Source organism: Salmo trutta, chromosome 20 (assembly GCF_901001165.1).
Source record: "Salmo trutta chromosome 20, fSalTru1.1, whole genome shotgun sequence".
Taxonomy (NCBI): Eukaryota; Metazoa; Chordata; class Actinopteri; order Salmoniformes; family Salmonidae; genus Salmo; species Salmo trutta.
This window is the reverse complement of record NC_042976.1, coordinates 22926359-22941437: the sequence shown is the minus strand read 5'-3', so window position 1 is coordinate 22941437 and position 15079 is coordinate 22926359. Positions and strand designations below refer to the sequence as shown.

The 15079-nt window shown below is 42.2% G+C and overlaps 1 protein-coding gene across 1 annotated transcript; it reads right to left on the bottom strand.

Moving 5' to 3' along the window:
- Positions 1 to 1556: 1556 nt before the first annotated feature.
- Positions 1557 to 11672, bottom strand: LOC115155719 (transcription cofactor vestigial-like protein 3). The gene is made up of 4 exons (XM_029702618.1): positions 11221 to 11672; positions 9874 to 10237; positions 4006 to 4584; positions 1557 to 2463 (listed from the first exon to the last, which is right to left on the bottom strand). The coding sequence occupies exons 1-4, from the start codon at positions 11341 to 11343 to the stop codon at positions 2426 to 2428; spliced, it is 1104 nt and encodes a 367-aa protein (XP_029558478.1). The 5' UTR covers positions 11344 to 11672; the 3' UTR covers positions 1557 to 2425.
- Between the last annotated feature and the right edge of the window lie 3407 nt (positions 11673 to 15079).

Below are 15079 nucleotides of genomic sequence, written 5' to 3'. Positions count from 1 at the left end.
CTCTGCTGCCAATGACTGGAACGAACTACAAAAATCTCTGAAACTGGAAACACTTATCTCCCTCACTAGCTTTAAGCACCAGCTGTCAGAGCAGCTCACAGATCACTGCACCTGTACATAGCCCATCTATAAATAGCCCAAACAACTACCGCTTCCCCTACTGTATTTATTTATTTAGCTCCTTTGCACCCCAGTATTTCTACTTTGCACACTCATCTACTGTCAAATCTACCATTCCAGTGTTTTAATTGCTATATTGTATTTACTTCGCCACCATGGCCTATTTATTGCCTTTACCTCCCTTATCTCACCTCATTTGCTCACATTGTATATAGACTTATTTTTCTACTGTATTATTGACTGTATGTTTGTTTTACTCCATGTGTAACTCTGTGTTGTTATATGTGTTGAACTGCTTTGCTTTATCTTGGCCAGGTCGCAGTTGTAAATGAGAACTTGTTCTCAACTGGCCTACCTGGTTAAATAAAGGTGAAAGAAAATAAATAAATAAATAAATAAATACAATTTTAGAATAAGGCTGTAACGTAGCAAAATTTAGAAAAAGTCAAGGGGTCTGAATACTTTCCAAATGCACTGTAAGTGTATATAAGGTATAAATATATATCACATATGAAAACGGCCAAATCTTGTATATGTATCCACATTTGAGTAAGTAATATACATACACTCAGCGGCCAGTTTATTAAGTACACCACCAGGCATTCACTTCCTGTGCGATGGAACGTTAGAATGGGCAAAACGAGTGATCTAAGCGACTTTGAGGTATGATCGTCGGTGCCAGATGCACCGGTTCCAATATCTCAGAACAGGCCGGCCTCCTGGGATTTTCATGCACGACTGTCTAGGGTTTACAGAGAATGGTGCGACAAACAAAAAACATCAGTCAGCGGCAGTCCTGTGGGTGAAAACAGCTCGTTAATGAGAGGTCGAAGGAGAATGGCAAAAATCGTGCAAGCTAACAGGCGGGCCACAAACAGGCAAATAACGGCACAGTACAACAGTGGTGTGCAGAAAGGTTTCTCAGAACACACAAATCATTGCTCCTGGTCACAGATGGGCTTTTGCAGCAAATGACCACATCGGGTTCAATTCCTATCAGCTAAAAACAAGACGAAGCAGTACCAGTGGGCACACAATCACAAACACTGGACAATTGAGGAGTGAAAAAGCATTGCCTGGTCCAACAAATCCCGGTTCCTGTTGTGTCATGCTGATGATAGAGTCAGGATTTGTCGTAAGCAGCATGAGTCCATGGCCCCATCCTGCCTGTTGTCAACAGTACAGGCTGGTGGTGGTGGTGTAATGGTGTGGGGAATGTTTTCCTGGCACACGTTAGGTCCCTTGATACCAATTGCGTAACGTTTCCATGCCCAAAAGAATTCAGGCTGTTCTGGAGGCAAAGGGTTGTCCTAATAAACTGTCAACTGAGTGTATTGCCATATATTACTCTTCCCTATGGGCAGGTCATTGCTAAACCATGTTGAGTGATGTCCAATTATCAGATCTGATACAAAAAAGATACTTTGAGTCAGCTCTTAAAGATGAGGAAATGTTTGCCAATAGAACTTAGCAATTTATTACACATCAGTAATTACATGATTTCTCCGCACATATAGAACAATAGGCAACATGACAACACAGGGTTGGTGAAAAACAATTAGGAACAATCAAACACTGTAAGAAAATGACAATCACATCAAATCAAAGTACTATATACAAAATATATTACAGTCAATTACACACATAGCACGATGTAAAAAAAAAAGATCAGAAAGAGGCTTGGCTGAGCAGTGTTCCCACAAACTAAGTTCTTTAAACAGAACCATCATGTGGTATATTAGGTCCAAAACAGCCAGCTAATACTTTGGTAAAAATGTGAAAAATATTTGGCCAAGATGTGATCAGATGTATCCCCGGTGGGTGGTATGAGGCATGGAGAGTGGTCTAGGCTTCTCCAGAGTGCTTTCTAAGAGACCTACAGATGTAGGATCTTAATTTGAGACAGTTTGCTACAGCAGTAAAATAATCCTGCAGCAACAGGAAATGTGAATTATTATGTGGATTATAATAAATTGACATTTTTGTAGGGGTTCATCCATTTCATTCATTAGGGAAAGTTAAGTCTGAAATTTCAAAGTGGAAATTACAAACTTTAGAAGCCTTTTTAAAACTGAAATACTCTACAAGTTTGCATTTCCTGCTTTGCAGTAAAATTCTCATCAATAACAGAGTGATCAAATTAAGATCTTACATCTGTAAACCCACCCTGGACTTTTTCTAGAGAGCAGAGAGTCTTCTACTTGAGAGTGAGTACACAGGAAATGTGTTGTGGTTCCAGGGGGTTCTGTTAGAGCTGGTCACAGCTCAGTGCCAGGGTGATGTCACAGTGATGTCATATCCTCTCTCAGAACCAAACAGTATTGACTTTGTCCTGATCCAGACCTGACGAGAGCGTGAGAGAGCACAACATCAACTTTTAGATTAAACAAAAACGTAGCATGCATGTAGACATCAGTGGAGGCTCCTCAGTGAATTTCATAAAAATAAAAATAGCAAAATATTTTAAAAGTTATCCCTTTTAGATAAAACTATACTAAATATATTCACGTCACCAAATAATTGTTTTGCAATGAAGGTCTACAGTAGCCTCAACAGCACTCTGTAGGGTAGCATAATGGTGTAGCCGGAGAACAGCTAGCTTCCGTCCTCCTCTGGGTACATTGACTTCAATAAAAAAACGTAGGAGTCTCATGGTTCTCACCCACTTCCATAGACTTATACAGTAATTATGACAACTTCCAGAGAACGTCCTCCAATCAGAGCTCTTGCAGCATGAACTGACATGTTGTCCACCCAATTAAAGGATCAGAGAATGAATCTAGTTCATAAAGCATAAGCTACAGCTAGCTAGCACCGCAGTGCATAATATGTGGTGAGTAGTTGACAAATAGAGAAAAAGACAATAGTTGAACAGTTTTGAACAAATTAATTTGAAAAATTAAGGAGAAGCAAGAGAACCAGAGAGAGAGATATTTAGTAATTTATTTTCACTTTCACATTCACTTAGCTAGCAAATGCAAACAGAGGGATGCTATTTTAGCTAGCTGGCTATTCCCATCTAGCACAACACTGGAACTCTTCCAATTCAAGGTAAGCTTTTGGTTTTACAAATATATTGCCACCAGTGTAACTACTAAACTGCTTATTCAACTGCTTACCGACTGCACACTGTAACGTTACTGCATGATTGTAGCAGGTTTACTAAAATGTTAGTTATATTAGCTATGTTGACTATGATGTTACTTTGGCTAATATGGTGACAACGATGTAGGCTGTGTGTAGCGGTTATGATTTGGCTTGGAAAGGGTTTTCACCTGGACACATTCAGCTGATGTGCATTGAAGTCCTCAAGTGAAGGGAAAGGGTGAGAGGAGAAGAGTGCATAGATGCGAGAAGGAATACAACATGGCGGCTATGAAAGTGAACTGTGTTTACATGTTATCAGGGGTGTATTCATTTCACAGATTCTGTTGTAAACATTTCTTAAACAGAAGCAAACGGAACGGAATGTACAACTGTTGGATTAATGATTACATACTAGATCAGATAGATGCAGGCAAGAGTGTGCAAGGCAGTATTGAATGTGTCTGTCCATGTGTCACTGTCACCTCAATTTTCTCTTAACCTGTGTGCACCTACGTTAAAAAAACGTTCATTCATAGGCTAGGTTGTAGCAGCCTCATGAAGGGTGTAGGAAAAATTCAAGTATCATGTAGTAGCCTAAACCTATCGATGTTACATCGAACTGTGTGAATGGAATATGAATGACAGTCATTCAATATGCTGTAATAAAAAAAGGCCATGCGCATGAACAAAAAATATCCTCCCTCATCTTAAATGGCACTGACCGCCACAGGTAGACATACAAGAGAGAGAGTGCATGTGTGTGTGTGTGTGTATGTGTGCTCCAGGTCCGAGGCTTACCTGAGTCGTAGATATCCAAAGGTGTGTGTAGAGTTGCGGGCCAGGCTGAGGGGGTCAGGGTGGGGAGGTTGGGGCTGGCCTGCTCCACCTCTATCTTCACACCACTGTGTATCCCTGGGCTCTGGCTGCTGTGTGTGTTACTGTGTGTGCTGTGTCCAGCAGGGCTGTGGGCTAGGGGACTCTGAGTCTTCACACCAGGTAGGAGCAGAGGGCTGAACCTGGGGTCTAGGCCTGGGCCATGGGACAGGTGGGGATGTATGACCGGGTGGGTGTGGTGGGGGTGCATGTGTGTGTGAGGGTGTGTGTGTGTGTAGATATTGTGGGCGTGTGTGTAGCTGGCGGAGGTCTGAGGGTTGCAGCTGTAGGCCCAGGGGTCTGGGAGAGAGGCTGTAGGAGGGAGGCTGGGCTGAGGCAAAACGTGGCCTGTCCACAGAGCACTGTCTGGGGCATGGAAGGCTGCTGGGCTGGGGGAGAAGTCTGGGTGGACGGAGAGACAGGGGCTGGTCTGGGACGGGTAACCTCCACCCCAAAGAGAGGAGGACAGGGAACCACACTGGGCCTCCGAGAGAGATACACTGTCTGTGAGAGAGAGAGGGAGATCATTTGTATGAGAAGAGGTTGTTATGGACACAAGTTTCTACCATGTAATTGTATTAATTCTAGATAAAAAGAAACAGTACAATGTAAATTTACAGTAAATTACTGGCAGCACAGAAGCCAGTAAATTACTGTAGATTTACAGGAAATGTACTGTAACAAATGTACAGCATATTACTGGAACACCTGACTATAGTAACATGCTGTATTTCTAGAATTGACAGTGCATTACTGGAAGAACTGTGGTTAGTATACTGTAGCAGACTTACAGCGCAGGTAGCTATCTCTTTACTTGCTGTGACTGTGGTTAGTATACTGTTGCAGACTTACAGTGCAGGTAGCTATCTCTTTACTTGCTGTGACTGTGGTTAGTATACTGTTGTAGACTTACAGTGCAGGTAGCTATCTCTACTTGCTGTGACTGTGGTTAGTATACTGTAGCAGACTTACAGTGCAGGTAGCTATCTCTTTACTTGCAGTGACTGTGGTTAGTATACTGTAGCAGACTTACAGCGCAGGTAGCTATCTCTTTACTTGCAGTGACTGTGGTTAGTATACTGTAGCAGACTTACAGCGCAGGTAGCTATCTCTTTACTTGCTGTGACTGTGGTTAGTATACTGTAGCAGACTTACAGTGCAGGTAGCTATCTCTTTACTTGCTGTGACTGTGGTTAGTATACTGTAGCAGACTTACAGTGCAGGTAGCTATCTCTTTACTTGCTGTGACTATGGTTAGTATACTGTAGCAGACTTACAGTGCAGGTAGCTATCTCTTTACTTGCTGCGACTGTGGTTAGTATACTGTAGCAGACTTACAGCGCAGGTAGCTATCTCTTTACTTGCAGTGACTGTGGTTAGCATACTGTAGCAGACTTACAGCGCAGGTAGCTATCTCTTTACTTGCTGCGACTGTGGTTAGTATACTGTAGCAGACTTACAATGCAGGTAGCTATCTCTTTACTTGCTGTGACTGTGGTTAGTATACTGTAGCAGACTTACAGCGCAGGTAGCTATCTCTTTACTTGCTGTGACTGTGGTTAGTATACTGTAGCAGACTTACAGTGCAGGTAGCTATCTCTTTACTTGCAGTGACTGTGGTTAGTATACTGTAGCAGACTTACAGTGCAGGTAGCTATCTCTTTACTTGCAGTGACTGTGGTTAGTATACTGTAGCAGACTTACAGTGCAGGTAGCTATCTCTTTACTTGCAGTGACTGTGGTTAGTATACTGTAGCAGACTTACAGTGCAGGTAGCTATCTCTTTACTTGCAGTGACTGTGGTTAGTATACTGTAGCAGACTTACAGTGCAGGTAGCTATCTCTTTACTTGCAGTGACTGTGGTATATTCTTATTAACCCTCATTTTAATACACTGACTGTAAGTCGCTCTGGTTAAGAGCGTCTGCTAGATGACCAAAATGTAAATGTAAAAATGAACACTTGCTAGGCACACTGCTTGGTATTATTATAATGACCTCCACCCCTAAACAAGGCCATGTTATCAGAATAATACCCAGCAGTGTGCTTTGCAAATGTAAATGTTTAACATTTACAGTTTGGTCACTTAGCAGATGCACTTGTCCAGAGTGACTTACAGTCAGTGCATTCATCTAACATTGATTAAAAGATACACATATCACAGTCATGGCAGGTAAACCATTTCTGTAACCATTACTGGGAATGTTGTTGCTGTTAAGGATACATTGGTCTTCAAAATATCCTGGATTTGTAACAAAATAACTTCTGGAAATAACTTTGCCCATCTTTGACTAGTGTAAAGTGTAATACGGTCATTTTCACAGTAATGTGCCATTAGCTTACTGTGACTTAAAGGAAAATGCAGCGCAATGATGCACTACAATACTGTAAAATTAGCCCACTACACTGTAACAAAGGAAATCCTACTGTAAATGCTACTGTAACCAGTTTTTTACTGTAATTACTAGTGATGCGGAAACAAAGCTTCCTTTCCAGGCAATTGTGTTGAAAAAAGGTTTATTAATCAGCGTGTCATTATTCATTCACAATGCGCATTAGTGACATCTGCGGGTCAGCAATAAATAGCAACGTGTGATTATCAGCTAGGTTTTCTTCCCTCTACTGATTTCATCAAAACTCTGTAGCGCAGCAGTAAGTCGTTAGCTTTAATGGATTGCCAGGTTTGCATCTTACATCATGCTTCCCTTTTTTGCCAACAAGTTTACTATTTTTCTAAAATGGATTCTATGGCATTATTTAGGATGCTTAAGACAGCTTATACCATTTATTTATATTTTTTATTGAACCTTTATTTCACTAGGCAAGTCAGTTAAGAATAAATTCTTATTTACCCTCCCTGGGCAAGGTGGGGCGCTTGCGTCCCACCCTAGTCAACAGCCAGTGGAATCGCGTGGCGCGAAATACAAATACCTCATAAATGCTATAACTTCAATTTCTCAAACATATGACTATTTTACACCATTTTAAAGACAAGACTCTCGTTAATCTAACCACACTGTCCGATTTCAAAAAGGCTTTACAGTGAAAGCAAAACATTAGATTATGTCAGGAGAGTACCCTGCCAAAAATAATCACGCAGCCATTTTCAAAGCAAGCCTATATGTCACAAAAACCAAAACCACAGCTAAATGCAGCACTAACCTTGGATGATCTTCATCAGATGACACTCCTAGGACATTATGTTATACAATACATGCATGTTTTGTTCAATCAAGTTCATATTTATATCAAAAAACAGCTTTTAACATTAGCATGTGATGTTCAGAACTAGCATACCCACCGCAAACTTCCAGTGAATTTACTTAATTACTCACGATTAACTTTCACAAAATACATAACAATTATAGATACAGAACTCCTTTATGCAATCGCGGTGTCAGATTTTAAAATAGCTTTCGGCGAAAGCACATTTTGCAATATTCTGAGTAGATTGCCCGGCCATCACGGCTAGCTAATTTGACACCCACCAAGTTTGGCCCTCACCAAACTCAGATTTACTATAAGAAAAATTGGATTACCTTTGCTGTTCTTCATCAGAATGCACTCCCAGGACTTCTACTTCAACAACAAATGTTGTTTTGGTTCGAAATAATCCATAGTTATATTGAAATAGCTCCGTTTTGTTCATGCGTTCAGGTAACTATCCGAAGGGTGACGCGCGAGCGCATTTCGTGACAAAAAAATTCAAAATATTCCATTACCGTACTTCGAAGCTTGTCAAACGCTGTTTAAAATCATTTTTTTATGCGATTTTTCTCGTAAAATAGCTATAATATTCCAACCGGGCGACGTTGTATTTGTTCAAAGAGAGAAAGAAAAACATGGAGAATTCACATGAATGCACATCTCCAGTGTCACTGTTCTCAGCTTGACCACTCACAAAAACTCCTGCTGTTTTTCGCCCAGAGACTGGAGAGACGTCATTCCACTTTCTGGCGCCTTCTGAGAGCCAATGGAAGCCTTAGAAAATGTCACGTTACAGCAGAGATGCTGTATTTTTGATAGAGATGCCACAGAAGGAGAACAAATTGTCAGACAGGGCATTTCCTGTATGGAATCTTCTCAGGTTTTGGCCTGCCATATGAGTTCTGTTATACTCACAGACACCATTCAAACAGTTTTAGAAACTTTAGAGTGTTTTCTATCCAAATCTACTAATTATATGCATATTCTCGTTTCTGGGCAAGAGTAGTAACCAGTTTAAATCGGGTACATTTTTTATCCGGCCGTGCAAATACTGCCCCCTAGCCCCAACAGGTTTTTAAGAACAAATTCTTATTTACAATGACGGCCTACCAAATGGAAAAAGGCCTCCTGCGGGAAGGGGGCCTGGGATTAAAAATAAATACCATAAAAATATAGGACAAAACACACATGGCAACAAGAGAGACAACACTACATAAAGAGAGACCTAAGACAACAACATGGCAAGACAGCAGCACATGACAACACAGAATGGTAGCAGCACAACATGGTAGCAGAACAACATGGTAGCAGAACAACATGGTAGAAGAACAACATGGTAGAAGAACAACATGGTAGCAGCACAACATCGTAGCAGCACAACATGGTAACAGCACAAAACATGGTAGCAGAACAACATGGTAGCAGAATAACATGGTAGCAGCACAACATCGTAGCAGCACAACATCGTAGCAGCACAACATGGTGCAGCACAACATGGTGCAGCACAAAACATGGTACAAACATTATTGGGCACAGACAACAGCACAAAGCAGACACAACTGTCAGTAAGAGTGAAAAAGCATGTCATCGAACGAAGCGTCAGACGTCATTGATGACGTACTTCTGATAAAGTGATACACGCATTGGCACACTGCTTCGAAGTTAGCTGCTTAGCCATTTTGACACATGCCTCGGAGCTCCAATATCAAACGTAACATCACTAGTAACTACATGGGATTAGTGCAAGCAGGTTGGCTGCTAGCTAGTTGTAAATTACAGCATACCAGTGACTATTTGGTGTTTTATTTCACTTACACTTGTAGAGGCCTTAACAAAGGCTTCTAAACTGGCAGTGACTACAGGGTGAAACAGATCAAAAGGACATGACTAAACACTCAACCATGAAAAGTTTGAGACATGCATGCCGCTCTGATCTTTCCCCTATATACATTTAATTGTTAGGAAACTACTACCACATTTCACTTAAATTGTTACAGCACTTTCACTAACAGGTGCAACAAGTATAGCCTCAAATGTGTTTATGAGTCACAACAATACCATGCACCCACAAAATGTTTTGGCACTCCAAAATTACAGTATGGTACTGTGTTCTGTGGGGGTGGAACTAAATTATGTAAATTACTGGTAGCACAGAAACCAGTAAATTACTGTAGATTTACAAGACAAAATTAAAAAGAAATACGGTATGGTACTGTATTCTGTGGGGTACAGCATTCTCACTAAGGGGTGCAACAAATATAGCCTCTTACAAGGCATGCCTTGAAATATGTTAATGAGCCATACATTATTTTGCCACCCACAACATTTCCCCACTATGCAGCATAACTCAGTATTCTGCTGTAAATATACAGCAGAACAGGTAATGCAGTATTTATTGTAAAATTGCATTGCTCTTTACAGTACTGTACTGTGATATAGAATTACATTATCAAACTGTAAAAGTTTTGCTGTAAATGTACAGCAATTTGTTACAGTGAAAGATAATACACCTATATGAATAAGACTGTATTCAGATGACATAATTCAAACTATGAGTAATGATATGAAAGTCCTGTGTGTTCCTACCTTTCCACAGTCCAACTGAGGCAGAGGTGTGCATGGGGGTGGTCCTAGAACTCTTGTTCTCTCCAGTGAAGGCACTGGTTTGGCTCAGAGCCCTAGAGAAATGTTCATCCACCACATCCCCAATGTCACCATGGAAATAGGTGAACAGGACACACCTGGAGCTCAGGTACTCTGCCTCAGCAGGCTGGCTGTCCTTCCCAGTACCCCCACAGCCCCTCAGCCCAGAACCCTCCAGGCCCCATTGGACCCACTGCTCCCCAGCCAGTCTCCCCCCTCCTCCCCCACGCTGCTGTTGCTGTCTCCCCCCTGGACACTGCTGCTCTTCGCTGTCCTGCTGCATCCTGCTGTACACACCCAGCTTCTTCTACAGAGAGTGAAAGAGAGAAAGAGAGAGAGCCAGAGAGATACGGTTAAAGTACGAAAAATTAATCTCAAAGGCAGTGGCGGTTCTAGACCATTTCAACTGGGGGGGCCAAGCTGGGGCCAGTTGTACTGTTAGAGGGGCCAGTTACATTAGATGTTATTGTTGTCATATCGTTTTATTCACTGCATTACAGGCATTAGCAGGAAAAAGACCATGTTCATAATCATCATTGTTGCCACTGTCTAATAACGGATGTAAGATAGCAAAAATGAGTTATGTAAAAATTATTTCATACTCCACATTTAGGGGAGCCACAAGGGGGTCCAAAATTGTTGTCACAGGGGCACTGCACCCCCCCATGAGAGCACCATCTGTCTGTCTATTTTGCGCCACAACGATCAAAGCCACATGATTAAACGTGTATGCAACACACGCTGAACAAAATAGCCTACATCAATGCCCTTGTTAAAAGTCATACAATCCGTTACAAACTTCAATTCTCTATGACCTCCATTTTAAAGGAAAACGAATCATCTTTACAGACCGAAGTTTATTCAGGAAGTTGTAGGATGTTCCTCAGCGTGTGTTCTGGTGAAAGTATGTCAACTATGAAAATGCTCGTGGCCGTTCCAAAAGAACCATCATCATCATCATCATTCCTGAGAGACAGTGACGAGTTGTCATTACACCCTTCTGACGGAACGAGGAGATTAATCATCCTAGTCATTATACATGACCTGCTCTAAATACACGGCGAGAAATGACCGCTTCAACTGTTCCAATTGTAACTTTATGAGTTCTGTGGTACAAAGGAGTCAGGACTTTTCGCTGTGAACTGACATCTGCGGCGGGCCAAAACATTCAGCACAGAGTGTATTCGTGCCTAAAGCACCGTGACAATTATTGGAACACTAAAACAGCCTACTATTTAAAAACAAACAAATATTACAAACTATTTTTGTGCAGTGTGTCTGGACACCCACCTGCTGCTGCTGCTGGTGATGATGGTAGTATGCCGCGTTGTAGGCTGCTGCCGCTGCTGCTGAAGACGCAGGGAGATAGTGAGCTCCATAACTCTGGTAAAACATCACATCTAGACAACTCATGGCTGAGACGGGGCTGTCAGGAGCTCAGAGAGAAACACAGCCTGGATCAGCGCTCATCAAACGGATGTAATCCTCACATCCACGGCTGCCTCCATATAAACCATGACTGTGACAATAGGCATGCTGTCGGTGAAAGGATCTGTTTGCATAAAGACAATACCGAATCACTAGGACCAACACCTCATACTGTGCCAAACCAAACCCAAGTGAAAGTGAACAAAAGGTACCGGACAAACTCCACTTGGCCAAGTTATTAGACGCTACACTGATTGGAGAAAAGTTTTAACGGTACTGTATATGGAGGGAGAGGAGGGATAGGACTCTGCGTGCACACGCCCATGAAACTCATACACGCGGCTCGAAGTAGAGTGTAGCATGATGAGTGTAGCTGCCACTTGAAGATTCATTCAATCAATCAATCAATCAATCACAATAATCAATAAATCCCGTTTTACATCAGCAGTTGTCACAACGTGCTCTACAGATACCAAGCATAAAACCTCAAGACTTAGCCTCGAAGTTCAGTGAATTGTAATTGTAAGCATCTTCAGATAAGTGAATGTAAATATTCAGCATTGTGTCATAGACTATCTTTCATTGTATGTTGTCATGTTAACCCATCGAGTGTAGTCTATCCATTGAGTGTAGTCTATCCATTGAGTGTAGTCTATCCATTGAGTGTAGTCTACTCATTGAGTGTAGTCTACTCATTGAGTGTAGTCTATCCATTGAGTGTAGTCTATCCATTGAGTGTAGTCTACTCATTGAGTGTAGTCTACTCATTGAGTGTAGTCTACTCATTGAGTGTAGTCTATCCATTGAGTGTAGTCTACTCATTGAGTGTAGTCTATCCATTGAGTGTAGTCTACTCATTGAGTGTAGTCTACTCATTGAGTGTAGTCTACTCATTGAGTGTAGTCTATCCATTGAGTGTAGTCTATCCATTGAGTGTAGTGAACTCATTGAGTGTAGTCTACTCATTGAGTGTAGTCTATCCATTGAGTGTAGTCTATCCATTGAGTGTAGTCTACTCATTGAGTGTAGTCTACTCATTGAGTGTAGTCTATCCATTGAGTGTAGTGAACTCATTGAGTGTAGTCTACTCATTGAGTGTAGTCTATCCATTGAGTGTAGTCTATCCATTGAGTGTAGTCTACTCATTGAGTGTAGTCTACTCATTGAGTGTAGTCTATCCATTGAGTGTAGTCTACTCATTGAGTGTAGTCTATCCATTGAGTGTAGTCTATCCATTGAGTGTAGTCTATCCATTGAGTGTAGTCTATCCATTGAGTGTAGTCTTATCTGTTTGGAGAATTCCATATACTAACCTAGAGTAGAACATTTGGCATAGTTTTCCAGTAAACTTGGCAGGTTCTGACATGACACCAAAAAAGGGAGAAAAAAGAAAGTGGCAGGTTAGGCAGGTTAAATTCTGTAACAGAGGCATGTCAACATTATTATGTACTTATTTAACTGTATTCATACTTCACTGAATAAACCAGTGGAACTAACGAACTGAACCACACTGACTGACTGCATTCACCTGACTAGGATATTCTCTTCCCAATTCCAAATCAAAAGATTTTGAATAGGAATCAGGAATACATTGCTTTTCCACACACCCACTCCTCTTAGATCTACAATAAGAACCAGTGTGAAGGGGCCAGGGTTTGGTTTGGAACATGTCCCTTAGCTGTCTTTGGTCCTTTGACTAGTGAGGAACTCAGTGGAAGATGTCAATGAGTGATCTGCTTCCACCTGCTGGTGACATCACAGAGATCACTGCTCTCAGACTGACAGAGGTCTCACCATAGAATTACGCCAAAGAATTACATATAATTGAATAATTGAATAGGATCTCTGTGGGTCTCACCACTCCTCTCTGACCCTGAGTAAACCTTGTGTTTCTCACATGGCTGGTGCTTCTGTCTCAGGCTCCCAGCTATAGACCTGAATAAAGATTGTAAATGGTCCTGGCCTGTGATTTCAGCTCAAACTCTGTAGATGGTGTGTCCGTGTCAGTTTTTGTAGAGCATAGACAGCTGTTCTTGAGAGGCATGTGCAGAGGAGAGGAGATGAGAGGGGAAGAGAGAAGAGACAGGCGGGGCGGAGAGGGGGGAAGAGGAGATGAGGGGAGGAGATGAAAGGGGAGGAGAGGATAGGAGAGCGGAGGGGGGAGGGGAGGGAAGAGGAGATGGGAGGAGAGGAGATGAGAGGGGAAGAGAGGATAGGATAGGAGCGGGGAAGAGAATGGAGGAGATGGGAGGGGAAGGGAAGGGAAGGGAGGGGAAGGGAGGGGAAGAGAGCAGAGGCTGTAAACAACAGAAGTGCTGCTGAGGATGATGGTGATGATGATGACGGTTATTATGAGGATATTTTTAGGAGAAGAGAGGTGAGCCTGCAGAGCACATTCAGGTGCTGCCTGGTCTGGTTCAGACCCTCAGTGTAGAGGAGAGCAAGATAATGAGAGGACTACAGATAACAGAGAGATGGCTGAGTTCGCTGAGTCCACTTGTCTCTCAAGTGAGTTCCATGATGAAGCCTGACGTCCCACGCTGCTGTTCATACACGCTGGAGGAGCAGCTGCCCTACACACACACATATACGCACACACAGAGAAATGACGCGCACGCACGCACACACTCTCAGGGGTGAAGATATCAGTGTGTATATCCCGAGGGGCTCATTCGCACTGCTCATCTCATTACAGGACTCCATGTAAAGGGTCTACATTTTCCTAATACTGCTGTTTTATAATGTGATACTCTTACTTATGTATGCAATGTATAAATGAATGCGATCTTGATATTATTTTATTATTGATATCAGTGTGTGTTGTTTTGCCCCAGTTTTAGAAAAAGGGGTCACACGTCTGAGATGTAGGAACATCATATCCTGTGTCTGTATTATTGACTATAAGAGCTATACAGGTTATGGGGCAAAGCTATATCACTCTCCCTATTTTCTCTTTTTTTCTCTTTATCTCGTTCTCTCTTGCTCTCTCTCTAGCTCTCTCCATCTCTATTTCACATACACAGTTAGTATGCCACATTGTGCATTTGACATTTGATCCAATCTGACAGGGCGGTAGTTAGAAAAGACAATATGGTGGTTATATTATTGATTTCCTGATTCAGCCCTATTCCCTGTAGCTGTCAGATATGATGATGCTGTGTGAGGGGCTGAGGCTGAGACTGGGGGTAACTGTTCCATTCACTTTGATGATGCCGCACGCTGCAGATGGAAGCTGAATTATTCAGTCTTGGTTTGATGATGTGTTAGGCCTGGAACTGTGGCAGAGTCAGGTTTTGATGATGTGTCGTTGGGCTGTGGAAGTGAGGCAGTGACACACACACACACACACACACACACACACACACACACACACACACACACACACACACACACACAGAGCTAAAGACCCCACACAGATGCTTCAGTCCTCAGGGTCTCTCACTAAACACATTTCTCTCAGGGTCTCAGTCACATCTGGAGGTGCAACTCTCTCCTATCCTATCCTCTCTTCTCCTTTCTCTCCTCTTCTCGCTTCAATGAGATCATTATTAGAGGATGTTTAGAAGGGAGGTGAGGAGAATTACAGGGATTAGAGGAGGCGGGCATGCAGGGATAAAAGCAGTTTGTAATGAGTGCGCTGAGATTCGGGAAGCAAGTTGAGGGAGTGAGTGTTTTAATAAATAAAATAAACACTCACTCCCTGAACTTGCTTCCCGACTCT